The 14,897-nt window shown below is 40.5% G+C and overlaps 1 protein-coding gene across 1 annotated transcript; it reads right to left on the reverse strand.

Annotated features, from left to right (window-relative positions):
• Positions 1 to 6,725: 6,725 nt before the first annotated feature.
• lrrn3b (leucine rich repeat neuronal 3b) lies at positions 6,726 to 8,855 on the reverse strand (the record flags this gene model as incomplete). The annotated part of the gene is made up of 1 exon (XM_083934859.1): positions 6,726 to 8,855. One exon carries the CDS (start codon positions 8,853 to 8,855, stop codon positions 6,726 to 6,728), a length of 2,130 nt encoding a protein of 709 aa, XP_083790985.1.
• Positions 8,856 to 14,897: the final 6,042 nt, after the last annotated feature.

A 14,897-nucleotide genomic window follows, 5' to 3' on the forward strand; every position in this document is an offset into this window, starting at 1 on the left:
GAGATGAGAGGAAGCGGGAGAAAGCAGCACAAATATCAACACAGAGAAAGGGACAGAAAGGGAAAAGGGAATCTATCAAAAAAGATAATGAAGATCAAACGTAGGGCTTTGGTTATTGTTTTTCTAGATTCCAGGGAAGCGTGTAATGATCTGAAGCAATATGGTTGTTTTGAGTAACCTTACCGCAATCCACGCCGCTCCACTGTGTATGGAATCACACAGAGCCACCATCCACACATAACGGGGGGTTGGGAAGATGATCGATGGTGGTACACCGCAGCCATTTGTGTGTTCCTTTTTGGACCAACTTTAAAATATTTGCGTAAACAGCTCTGACAGACAGCAGGGAGATGCATACAAAGACATCTTTTTCCTTCCTTTATTAGTATGAACACCTGAGCAAGGGACAAAACTGATGAGTGTTGTGTTTATAAAATTTGCTTGCAGTGTGCTCAAATATGAACAGTAATTTAAAACATACAAGGGAGGGAGGTATAGCACTTTATCTGCACTGATGTGTTCCTCCGCTCAATGGCCCTCATGAGCCTCAGCCCCCGTCTAATAAAATCTATCTCTCTCTCCACCCAACCCTGCCATCATTACATCAAGGAATAAGGCCAGCTGTTATGATGAAAGAAAAATGCAGCTATTTTATTTACGCCACAGGCCCCTTTTCCTGGCACATTTCAATAGGTCACACATTCTTTGGAGATGCCAAACTGCAGTTCAGCAACATTTTCTATTTTCCAAAATTAAGAAGAAATAAAGACAACCAATGACCAAAGGAAAGCAAAGGAAACTGTTCTTCTTGGTAAATGAATATATTGTCATTATCTTTACAATGTGAGATCAAGATCAACATGACAAAATAAAAGAACCAATCTTATAAAGAAGCAATTTATTTTGGAATACAATGAGCAAAAAGATATGCGACTAAATGTTTCACATTTAATTAAATCACATTATCATGAAATGTATTTATTAAACACTAACATATATTAAATGTACTTACATTATAAGTATATACTGTATACATTTATAGTGAAACAATCGGTTTCTGTCAGTCATTGAGTTCAGTTTAAAGAGAATCTGCAAATTATTTTAATCTGAACTCACTTTGCTGGAAACTGGTGATTCAATTCAGTATGTCAATTTCATTTTAAGCCTTAAATCTGCTCTTTTAAGGGTTTTTGTACAGCTGCCGTGAAAATGTGTTGTTTATCCCCATAATGCCAAACAGCAGGTTGCTGTTCTAGAAAATGTAATCCAGAATTAAATAAATCTAACCTTTAACTGAACCAAGAAGAACCAAGTTAGATGGGCAAGACTTAACAGGATCGTTAGTTTGAATTAGTCGAGCCACATTTGCAGGATGGGGCCAAAGCAATTCCAGCTGACATAAAAATAAAAGGTTTTATCAAAGAATTTTACATTAAAAGGGGGCAGTAGTATTTCATATTCTTTTTGTGTTATTGTTTTAATGTTTTTTCCTATTTTTTGGTTTAATTGCGGCCAGTAAACACCTAATTCACTGATTAACAGAAAAATGTGGCAGCATTGACATAATCTTACTTTTTTTTAATGCTGTCTGAGTGTCATTTATGTTTAATCATGCTGTTGTGTGTAATCCCTGTAGTATTTTGTTGTTGCCACTTATCATTGCGACCAGTTTGCTCAATTTGGTTTTCTCCTCTCTAAAGCTACACTTCATGGTATTGTAATTGCTGCAAATACTAGTATTTTCTTTATTTTCCTTGCTCTGTTTTGCCAGCCATACTTACCAGTGAATAAAATCTTTTCAAACATTGGTTATATACTGTAGGCATTCATTATTTCAATTAAAAAGTGCTGCGGAAACTGACCTCAAACTTTTGAGCAGCATGTACTAACTGTGACCCAACTCTTTAAACCTTCCATCTGCCTGCAGCATCTTTTTACAGAAGGCGCTGAGTGAAGCATTAGCCTGCGGTAGAAAGGTGGTACTTACACAGGGACTGTAACTGTAGGTGGCTCTTCCAATGTTTCACAACAAGACATTAATGTTTGGCCGAGATTAATGTGGGCTGCCATGAATATCGATGGCTTCTGTAGCGCTAATGATTCTGATGGGAGAGATGGTGCATCTGTGTCATGAGGTTGATGATGCTTTATAGAACCTACTAAGAAAAGGCCAATCTTCCATGTCCTTGCTTGTTAAGCGCACACTCCCCCTTTTTCTTTCCCCCAATCCCAATCCATCATTAATGTGAACACATGTATGTGAATAACTCATTAGTCCCCACATCGATCGGCTGCATGCCTACTTCGTAGAGGAAACAGAGAAAGGGAGGCAGCAATCAATCAGTAGCCCAGGAAACCAATCATCTATTTCAGAATGGGTTCTCCAATTAGTGGAAAAGCCCTCTGTGGTGTAATATTATTTCCACATTCAATCTAGGTTGATTTTTCACTTTGGTCCATAAGAGTTATGGAATCTTATTTATCAGTATGTCTGGTTCCGAAGTACTAACAAATAAGATGAATTAATGAATCAGCTTTCTCTTTTTAAATGTGGAATTTCAATGAGTTGTGAATCAGAGGAAATATGTAAATGCGAAAGCAACACTATCAGGTGCATATAGGTTCAGTTTGTAATGGAAGTGACTAATAGCAGCTGTGTTTTGATGGGACACTTTCCCCGTATGTTAATGGATTTGCATGCATGTGGATGTGCATGCATACTAATGTGGTTATGTCTATGCACTGCAGGGATGTGAGAGGGGAAAAGCAGGACATTTTTAGCTGCACATTGGAGACGCCTTGGGAGTGATGGCTATGGAAATGGAGACAGCAAGAGGCCAGACAGAGCAGTAATACACATACACAAATAGCTTTTGACTGGTTGCTTTTTGACGAGCCGTACCAAATCTGCTGTGACAGTCTGTCTCTACTTTTCAGGAAATGCACAGCAATGCATGTTCAGAATGGTGATGCGCTGGGTAAATTCTGGCTCACTGATGATACACGGCGTGTATGAAAAATTCACCTGTTATCAAGAGTAACATCGAAGGTGATAAGACACAAAACAACCTACACTGCTGCAGCAAAACTGTTTAATTGATAAAAGTTCACCATCATGATAATATGTAATTTTTTTTGTCCAAGAGGCAAATCCATTTATTCTATCATGAAAGCAATACCTGCTTTGTTATTGCAACCCATAGGTCATCCAGTTGTTCCTCCAATAGCTGGCTATAAAGGCCTTTTAAAAGCAAGCAATGACATTAAACATAGTGCTAGCAGCAGGATTGTAAATGCATGTTGACATTTCACTTTTCATTTGAATGTAGCTGCCTGTAGCTACCATGACTGACCTACGTGGAAGTTTGTAACTTTAATAAGCTGATAATTCAAACGTATAAAAGTGCCTGTAGCAGCTTGAACATTGTTTGCTTTTTGCAGCGCGTGCAGTGCAGGGCTATAAGATATAAGATAGGATCTTATCTTACATAGAGGGGAAATTAAATATTGAATTGCAGCTTTAAAAAAGGTGAGAAAAAAACATGTATTTTTAAATCGGGCTGGTGTCTGAATAGGACTGTTAAAAAATGAGCTATTTAGGGAGCTGCCAAGTGCAAAGCGTGTAAATAGTACCTTCCCACATGCTCTAGGAAATTATTACAAGAGTGTTAAACTAAATCAACAGACTAAAATTTAAGAAGGATCACAAATTTACATTTCCTGTAATACTTTTTTTTCATCTAATAATATAGAAGGAAAATGACCTGCCCCTGACTTGATGACTAGCTTTTTTGTTAAAAATGAAATGAATAAATACACTCTTGAACTTTCACCTTCAAATCTCAGGCCCCCTGACATTGATCCTTGCAAAATTAAAATGAATATGTAACCAGTAGGAACGCCCATCCATAAGCCTTCACAGAGCCTGGTTTAATATCTGCTTCAGAGCAGATGGCTTTTTTGAATAGAACAAGGTGGTTTTAATATTTGAAATATTTGAAGATTCAGCGAGAAACATAATTTTTCCTTCTTCGCTACGGATTAAATGGTGACAGCTCACCGATTCTTTTCATGTGGGATTTGAGTTAAACCCAGAGGGTTTTTTTCTAATATAGGGTGCTTTGCGAATTAAAAAGAAAAAAAGCCATCACCCAAACTCAAAATGTGTGCCAGTGGGGGAAGAGTGTCAACGGAAAGAGAGAGAGAGAGAGAAAGAGAAAGAGAGAGAGGGGGAGTGAGAGAAGAACAAAATCGAGGCAATGGATGAGATTAGGACAGATAGCAGGAGAGATGAGTTTGTGGATAACATTCAGCTTATTCACTCAAGTATGTAATCAAATCATGAGTTGTAAAAAAAATAAAAAAAATAAGATGAACAGTATGGCTAATAACCATGAGCTGCTTTAATCTCAAAGAACACGTTTGGTCTGTGAACTCATTTAGAGGCTTCTTTGGCTGTCATCTTGTGTTTCTCAGAGCATGCAGCCTGAAAGACACTTTAGCTTCTACACCTCTGAGTGGGCTATGAAATGTCAGGTAATCAAGTGCTTGCGTGCGTGTGTGTGTGTGTGTGTGTGTGTGTGTGTGTATGTGTGTGTATGTGTGTGTGTGCGCACGTGTTTGTCTTCTTCTGTAAATTAGTCTCTTTGTGTCAGCGAGTGACCTTGAAGTTCTGTTTGCATGTACCTACGCATGTTTTTATATATATGTAGGGCCAGACTTGTTTGTGCATCCGTATTTGTGCTTGTATTTTGTAAGAGACAGACTCTGACCTGAGAGTTACCTGAGGAGCACATCGCATCATATTTTAACTCCCTTTGTCTTTGACGGATGGCTCATCTCTAAAAGCCTCTGTCCGTGGTGCTGAAGGCTGGCCTGATGTATGAGTGTTCGGCTCTGTTTGATAAATCCACCATGTCACTCTCTCTCTGACAGCCATTCATCACGCTTGGCTTTCTCATGTGAAATGTTCTGTGCGCTGGAAAATTCAGTAAGACAAATAAAATGGGAGTCCTAAAGCGAAGACTCAGCTCTGTCCCACCCTGCGTTGACTTTTCAGTACTGTACTTTATCTCTCTGTCGTAGGGACGCTGTGTCCCTGTCCAAGCACAGGCATCAGCTTTAGCTGTAGCACAGTGACTATATTCAGACCAGCTCAAGGACGAACAGGTTCTTAATGAGGCGGCTAATGAGTTCTGTTCTTTTGTTGCTGTTTTTTTTTTTTACTTCTTCCTCATTTCAGGGCGACCATTAAACCATTCAGCTAAAGTCACCTGACTTTTCCCCCGTGGTCTGACTCAAAAGACTCCCTCTGTACTTCTTGGTCATTAACCAATATTTTGTTTTACATACTTGCAGTTGAAATGTCACATATAAAAGTCATTACAAAGTTCAAATAACCCCATGGTTGGATGACAATGAAAATTAGTAGTATACCATGCATTTTGGTTTAAAATAAACCGGTGCATTATGAGAGATATGAGAAGAAATCAAAGGAGAAAAGTAGGCAATTGTTTGTAAAACAAACGATGACATTTATTTTTTTTCTTAGCACTTTTCTTAATTAGTCTGTTGTGCCCATTGATCACATATAGTACAGGTAATATAAAAATGGCTTTTTAACTTTACACCCAAAGCAACAACAAAATGTTTCCTTAAAATATGTATGCTAAAAATACTGAGAAAGTATTCCCACTAAAAGTACTGGAGAATAGCTTGTGATTCTGCAATGATGACATGGCCATGTTTTTCTGTTTCTTCGTTTCTTCTGTTTACCTCATGTAGTTCTTGTTGTAGGCACTTACCAGGGCATAACAGACAGCTTCTTGAGAAGATAACACATCAATCCCCTCAGTTTTAATCAACCTGTTGTATTTGTTTTAGTCCAACGCCTTTTTTTCCAAGTCACCATTGCAATGAGAACTACACAGCATAAACAGCCATTTGGCAAATGCCCTTTCTAGATACTCATTTGGCAGCTGGATTTCATTAAGCTTAATGTGGCATTGTAATCAAAAGTAGTCTGCTCCTTGCCTTAATTGAAAACCCATTTAAACTGTTCAGATACAGAGGATTTGTCATTACATCAACATAATAGAATATATAACAATATTTCCATGAAAAACCAAGAATTCATTTTAAATAGAAAAGGGGGGGGGGGGGTATATTTCATCAAAAGGCTTACACCATAGTCACTGTAATTTGTCTACTCTACTAAATCTCCCTTCCCATAATAGACAGGTGTTATTACTGTATCTCTAACTCGTCTATGGATGTTTGACAAAGCACAGACGGTATTGCTTGGGACCACACAGACAGTTCCACAACTCTGAACACATTTAACAGTCAATTACAAGAGAGTTGACCATCATCATTATCATTGTCATCATCAACATCATCATCTTCACTTTCTTCTCTCTGCCTTCATCTCTATATGAATGGTATTGAAATATATCGTTTTGCAGTAAATGCCCCTTTCTGTTGATGTTAGCTTGGTTTGATGTAACGGTTATAAAGCCACCACTTCAGCTGGGGTTGAAACTGGGAGAGCATTTAGTCTATTTTAAACTGTTCCATCCCAGTCTATTAATAGATTTGCCAGTGTATCTGACCCGGGGACCAGCAATGGGTATGCCTTTGAAACAGTACTACAGATTTGTCCACCCCTGCCCATGGCCTTGTCCATTCAGTGTAGTGTGGTGTGGTGCTCTACAAAGCCCCGCTTCTTAAAAGGCATTGTCAGATACATTTATGACAGTGGCTTTCACTTTCACTCCACTTGGCAGTCCCTTACCCGAAACCCACAGCTTTGTAAAGAAATGAGAGTGCATACTGGTAGCTTCCACTTGTGTCAGCGAAGCTTTGGAGTCGCATTTCCTTATATCCCCATAAAGGTGGTGGTTCCTAAGAGACACATAAATAAGCAGGCATGCCACTGAAATCACAGCCAAGAGCACACCAAAGACGGTGATTACTGCTGCGTCCCATTTTTCTGTGTCCTTGGCTGCCAGCTCTAATCCCTTAGTGGTGACATTGACACATTTGGTGTCGTGGTTGTAGTGGATGCTGCTGACATCCACACACACTTTGTACAGAGTAGCGGGGCTGAGATGGGTGAGGTTGTAGACCTGGACATCAGAGGGAACCCTGGTGGTAAACGCTGTGGTGGGATGGTTAGCATCTGACCCTGTGTACCATTTAATGTTGGGAGCCAGGGTGCCATGGCTGGCCTTCCACGTAACCAGGATGGAGTTTGTCTCCACTGATTTAATTACGACATTCAGAGACCCATTTGCAGGGTGGGGGAAATATCCATTGACCTCTACTGAAACAGATTTAAGGTCAGCTCCAACCAGATTATGGGCAACACAGGTGTAAAGACCAGCTTCATTTTCTGATATATCATAGATGTCAAAAGTTCCCTCTGGGTGCATGTAGAACTTGTCAGACACAGTGTTAGGCAGGACCCTGCTACCAGATGGGGTGATCCAGTAGATGTCTGGCTCTGGTTCAGCAAAGGCTCGGCAATGGAGGGACACTGAGCTCCCATTCTGCACTTTAATATGCCCAGGCATGCTTTCGGGAGAGATGAGTGGCAGACAAATCTCCATCATCTCCCTGAAGTGCACCTGTCGAACATGCTGGCCCTCGTACTCCGGGGGTTCCACACAGTACAGTGAATCAGGCTCCATGAAGCGAAGGTTGGTCTTGTTCATGTTCATCCAGCGGACTACGCAGTCACAGCGGATGGGATTGCTGTGCATGCTAACCTCTCTGAGATTTGGGAGGGACTCAACAGTAATCCTGTGGAGGGCACTGAGCGCGTTGCCATTTAGCATTAGGGTTTCCAGCCGCGGTAGTTTGTAGAAAGCATTAGGATGGACATAGGAGAGTTTAGGATTGTTGGTGGCTTCTATTTTGGTAAGCTCAGGGAGGTTATTGAGGGCAAAGCTGTCGATGGAAACTAGCTCTGGCATGCTATTAATCCCCAGTTCTTTCAGATGGAGCATATCCACAAAGTCCCCTCTCTGTATCCTCGCAATTGGATTTTTATTTAGATCCAAAAACTTAAGATTTTTTGCATTTTTCAGGGCAGAATGGGGAACCTCTGGAAAAATATTATCATAAAACGAGATGCTCTCTAAGTTATCGAGACCAGCCAGTGCATCATCAGGGAGCTGAGACAGGTTCATTCTGGTGAGAACAAGACTGCGGAGGTTACTGAGAGGTCTGAAGTTCATATCATCAATAGAAAGAATAGGATTCTCACCAATCATCAGGATCTCTAGATTTGGCATGGCGTCGAACCACTCCCTTTTAATGGCCTTCAGCTTGTTAGAATTGAGGTGGAGCCGCACAAGGTTGCTGAGACCCTGGAAAGCCATTTGGGAAATGGAGGAGATGAGGTTGTGATTCATGTAGAGCTCCTGAAGGTTAGCCACCTCAGCAAGACTTCGTTCAGGCAACTCTCGTATCCAATTTTCCTCCATGTGAAGGGACAGCAGCTGAGGAAGTTTCCCCAGGTGGATGTCACTGATAGAGGATAAATTGTTTTGCGATAAATCAATCTCAGTGATGTTGGCCAGGTAATCCAAGGGTTTGTCAATTTTGGCAACATTGTTTGTCTGCAGTAATAGCACTTGTGTGCCCATTGGTAATTGTTCCGGCAGGCTGAAGAGTCCCAAATCATTACAGTCAACTGTCTGCGCCTCCATGTACACCGAACTCGGAGAAAACCAGGGTCTAATCTCACATACACAGAGCTTCGGGCAATCAGGCCTCTCCTCCGTAGCCACAACAAAAGAGGCCATGGCCAAGCCGACAAAGAGACGATCCAAGAATGATACGTCCTTCATATTGGACCGATTCCCTCCAGTAAGAAATTGGTCCTTGTGGATTAAGTGGTCTGAGCTGTTAACTTCACAAATAATGAATCATTTGCTGCAGCTGCTGAGGCGATTGACTCACCGCCCCTGCCACCGCCACTACCAACTGCAGCAGGGCTCCCTCGGGTTTTTTGTCTTGCTGTGTAGACGCCCTTGGATGTAATGACCAATCACTCAATGTTGCCTGCGGGTGTCAGGGTTCAGGGCCAAGGCTGCAGTCAGGCAGATCCGAGAAGGTGGGAGGGGGGAAAAAGCAAAAAAAGATGCACTAATATTGTACCTTAAGTTAAGCACATTCATAAGTATCCATGAAAAATCAGCTCTTTCTTTAGAGATGCATGTCCTCATTGATTGTCGTCACTAGCTGCCACAGTCCACAGCCCAGTTCATTCCCACCTGTATAAGACAAACAAGACAGAGAGAAGCAGTGTGAGTATTACACGATACTGGACATGGACAGGGAATTTAATAAGAGAAGGATTTGGGCATATTGACATTTGTTATAGGCACACTGATGCATGTTGACATTTGTACACGCTCCTTTCAAGATATAGAACTGTGGATTTATATCTGCTTGACCTTCTAGACTTCATTCTGGGGACGTACGGATTTGTCCCCACAATATGGCATTCAATACCGATGGTAGCAGTCTATTATTGGTTAAAGAGAAGGTTTTATTAATATTCGTAAATGGCAGACATCCTAGGGCTTAAGCATTAGCCTGTAGGGCAAGCTGCTTAAAGACACTGGATATAACAGTCACCATGGCAACAAGTAAACGGGCAACCAATCACACACGCCACAGTGAGAAAGTTAGGCCTTACATGCAAACGAAGCATTTTACACAGATGCATGTTGCACCTATTTGTAAGGATCTGCAGCAACCAAGAGCCTTGAAAATTAAAATGCATTAATGTGTTGACAGAATTAATCGGGGGAATCAACAAATATGCACACTTATAGGATTTAATATGTTTTTAGCTATGTTAAGATGTAAAAACACACACACACAAAGACCTAAAGGCAAAAAAACAACTGGTAGTCTTGGTCATGCATGTTTGCAAATAACAATAATGAGATTACAACAAGTCCAATCTGTGGTTTTGTTAAATTACATTTAACGACTCCTTCAAAATGACACATTGAAAAAGAGGGACAGTGTCTGAAATGTTCACTCATTCACCACTCTCCACGCACATGAATCATGGTGATTTTTTTGTCATCACTAACAGTTGTGCAGCAGTAATTTGTAAAGTAAAGTAAATGAATAGGATACCTTGCAGAGAGTAGTTCATGTGCCATTGCTATAATATGTCTTTTTACATATTGGGTTTTTAGGTAACATACAGGTACATTCAGAACAAAACTACATATCAGAGATGCAGGTAATGTATGATTAGTATTTTTAAGCTGATATATCTCGGATTGTTGCACAAGTGAAAGATTGTGAATTGAATTGTTACACCAGCATTTCATAGTTCATAGTTTTTAGCCATGTTATGAAAAAAATGTATACATATATATAGTGGTGGGACACGGTTAAAAAAATGAATCAAATTAATTAGAGGCTTTGTAATTAATTAATTGCTAGCATATCAATATTTGATATTACAAGAAGCAACATTTTTTAATTTAAATGGATTTTGATATATGACTTAATATATTATAAAAAAAAATATAACAGTGCTTAGTACTGTACATTCAAGAAATCTGGAAACCTAACATTGCATAAATATTTAGAATAATATCCTTGGCATAAAATACACAGTTTAACATAGAGTGCTTTTTCTCCCATGTTTTCAAAAACACGAAAAAAAAAAAAGATCCATTAACTGATGACCGTCTCTCCAGCATTCTCTGTGCTAACATTTGCTGTAGCATAGTTTGTTATTGAGGCTAGAAGTGCTCCGGTGGGAGGTGAATTCTTTCTTGCACAATTTTTACACAGCCTTGCCCTTGTCCATGTTTCCACTTGGTCGTCTTTTAGAACTCAAATGTCTGCCCACTGAACCCAGCAACAACTCATCTCGCTTCTCATCCGTTTAATTTCTCTCGTGTTGCGTCCTGTGTGTCAGTATTACGGGCCGGGCAGGAACTTGTGCAATGAGCAACATTCCGCACTGAGTGCAAAAATAAGTTGCGATTAATTGCGTTCATTTTTTTGTTGCATTATTTTTTCTGTAATTAATTAATCCTAATTAACGCAGGGGGGCTGCACGGTGGTGTAGCTATTAGCACTGTCGCCTCAAAGCAAGAAGGTTCCAGGTTCGCTTCCCGGCCTCGGCATTTCTGTGTGGAGTTTGCATGTTCTCCCCGTGTCTGCGTGGGTTTCCTCCGGGTTCTCCGGTTTCCTCCCACAATCCAAAGACATGCACGTGTTGGGTTAATTGATGACTCTACAAAATTGCCCTTAGGTGTGAATGGTTGTCTGTCTCTGTTCGTCTCTGTGTGCCCTTCGATAGACTGGCGTCCTGTCCAGGGTGTACCCCGCCTCACGCCCGATGTCAGCTGCCCCCCCCCCCCGCAACCCCGACCTCGGGATAAGCGGTTGAAGATGAATGAATGAATGAATAATTAAGGCGTTAAAGTCCCAGCCCTAATATTTATTTATATATAGAGAGTATATACTGTATATAAACATATATATATATATATATATATACATATATAATTGCGAGTTAACTATTGACAATCATGCTATTAATCACGATTAGATATCTAAATCGATCGACAGTCCTAAAATGTATATATACAGGTATATATATAACCCCCCAGCTTGGAGGAAGAAAGACTGCCCAGTATGGGGCGAGTGGGGACATTTTTTATATACTGTATACTATAAAACTTCTGAAGGCAGCAGAAACACTGCAGTTTGCCTTGCTGGCGAAGCTGGCGGGAGTCTGGTTTTGAAGGGGTGAGGGGAGAGAGAAAGGGGGTGGGGGAATTACTTTATCAAAAGCACCTGGCACTTTAATAAGCAGCAACAATCAGAGCATTCTGATTAACAGGATTGAGCTTCTCTCCCTCAGCACTGGCTCTTCATTGTGGGCTATGCAGTTGAGCCCTGGAAATACAGGCCAGAATCTGTAATCGAGCCTACAACGTCTGGGTCTCACCTCTGCTCGCTCTGGCTTCTCTCTTTGATAATCAGAATTACCAGCAGTGTAATGTGGTCAGCTTAACTATTATCGCCTAGCTTTATTGTGCAATCACTGCAAGTAGTTCTTAAGGTAGGTGCTGCTGTTTGTTTTACTGATGATGTTAATTGTATCTTTGGGGAAGATTTTAGTCTATGGCTTCCGTTTTATGATCAATATTTTCTGTTAGAGGCTTTGCAGCACTCAAAAATTTGGTCTGTGAGGTTTTGGTTTGGAATAAGAAAAAGTGCTGCCCCATGTTCACAACACATTAAATCAGATGTTTTGAATTTTGGTAAGGATATGTAAAAAGAGACAGATTGTGAAAGATAATTAAATATTTTTAGTATAATGTTAATGTCTGTTGTCCCACGTCCATGGCCAAAATCTGGGATGGGATTAGGAAGGCTTTACTGGACAATTTGCAAGATGGTGTGGCCAGTAAATGCAACATATATTTCTGCTAATTAATGAGGATACATTTCTGTTAATGATAATTCAACACTTGGTTCATGACAATATTGCTTTTCAGCCTGGTTTAGCCAATAGTGTGTGTATAGTTTTCCAAATGCCACCACTTCACTGCGACAGTGAATTTACTGTTACTGACAAAGTTTGTAATGTTAGTATTGGGGCAGATGATTTATTCAATTATAGATACCGGATTAACTTATAGAAGACACAAGATAACCTGCTGCTGTCACTAAGAAATATCCATTGTATAATATATATATATATATATATATATGTATATATATATATATTATAAATACTACATGCCTTTCATTGTCCCAGAAATAAAGTTTAAAATGTTGTGGACAAATCTATGTGAATCAGGTTTAATGTAAAGACTTCTGGATGTCAGCTGAGGTCACAGTGAACGGCGTCTGAAGGAAAACGGGGGGTCATTTGTAAGAAGAAACTGTCTGAATCAGAGGTGACACATTGTGTGGCGATGCGTCTCGTGGTAGAAAATGGAGTCCTCGGGCATGCTTGCCGGCGTTGAGTCGATTACTTAGTTATGTAATAAAACAGTGAAATAAAGACAATTGAGGCAATATGGCTATGTAATACCATTAAGAAAATGTTTATACAATGCATGCTTTCAGATTAGCTGAATGTTAATGACAAGTGGAACATCCCCAGAGCTCAGTGGAGTTAATCAAGATGTGTTAACACATCAGCAAAATTGAAAATCTTTCAACAGAAAAGTAAATGGGTACAGAATCTGAAATTTCATTACACTTTGTTATGAAATTGAAATATTGGACCAAACAGAATCTTCTGTGCTTGTGCATGATCTATCCCAATCATGCACAAGCAGTAATTGGTAATGTACAACTGCATTATACGAAGCCTAGTGAAGAGGCAGTCTATATTCTTGGGGCCTTGCACCGTGACTGCTGTGACTATTGAGTCCACACACTTGTACCAACCTATTAGTAAGAGGTCCAGTCAAGCTACCCAGCAAGAGCCCCCCTCCTTCCACACACACACCCACTGCTACGATGTAGAGCTAATTTCCCACATTCCGCTGCTCAGTTGCCGGTAATTGAGGTGGAGAATGGAGAGAGGAGATCTGGAGGACAAAAAGACTTTCCAGAGGAGGAACTTGTCATAGTATCGGTAGTGGTGTATTAACCTCTGGTAACCCTGAGAGCGGAATTTTTTTTTTTTTTTTTTTTTTTTTTACTATCCGTTCTCGGTTAGCCAACCAGTCCATTAAAAGTCCACTTTCAAAGGCTTCTTTTTGTTTATCTTCCTCTGGGGAGACTTCTCAGAGTTTCCTGTGTACCTGCTGAGTCCATTTTCTTTTCAGGTTCATCCGCCTAGATGAAGATGTGCTATCTGTTCTTCTTCTTGCAGAGAGGAGATCTGGAGGACAAAAAGACTTTCCAGAGGAGGAACTTGTCATAGTTTTGGTAGTGGTTTATTAACCTCTGGTAACCCTGAAAGCGCTCTCATTGCAGGAAATATTAACCTTAGCAAGACCGCAGAGAAGAATTAGCCAGTCAAAGATTGGGAGTAAACAACAACTCTGTTGTTGTTATGTAGCCAACTTTCATTTGGCTACACAAAGAGTAATGTGGTTATTATGGCTGGGGCAAATAGAATTAAAGATGGATGCTTGTATTCTAGGCCTGGAAAAACCTTTGGAAATATTGTGTAGAGAGATACATAGTAATCAAGGGCTGGTAATATAACCTAGAGGGCTTGGAATGGCATCTCCTGTAACTTAATGTCTAACTGCACTTACACATTAAGCCTAAGCTTTGACATTTGTTCGGGCAGCCAATGGAAGCCTTTTATAGGTCAGGCTAAGGTGTTCACTCATGAAGCTAACAGGAGTTCCCAAGTGTCAGAGGAAGGCGTGGGGGGTCGGGGGGCTCAATCATTCAAGCCAAAGCACCTCCATTACAGTAGTGGGCTGACAGTCTAGCCCACAGGCTTTTCACTTTCACCAGTGTTAATCCTAACTGTGAACATTACAGCGAACAAGCTGCTGGTATCCGGCTTGTTTCAGGACTGCCTTAACTGTGAGAAATACCAGCCTGTTCTCTTTCCCCGGGCCTCAAATACAGACGTTTTGTCACTGCCCTCAGCGTTTGATACTGCACCAGGCTTTCAACTGTAAACCCATCTGCAGCAAATAATAACTAATACGAGTAAACCAAAGTCTGCGTAGGGAGGAGTTCTGGGTGGTAGATTGTTCAAACAAAGGACTTTCTCTAGTAGTGTCTCATCCTTGTCCCATGGGTCCTGTATGTCACTGTGGTTACATTACAAATGTATTTATTGTAAACCCACCCACATTCTTTTCCTCAGCCTACCCAAGTGATTTTGTTGCCTAAACCTAACCACTTGGTGTGTGTGT

This window comes from Echiichthys vipera (assembly GCF_963691815.1).
Source record: "Echiichthys vipera genome assembly, chromosome: 20".
NCBI lineage: Eukaryota > Metazoa > Chordata > Actinopteri > Perciformes > Trachinidae > Echiichthys > Echiichthys vipera.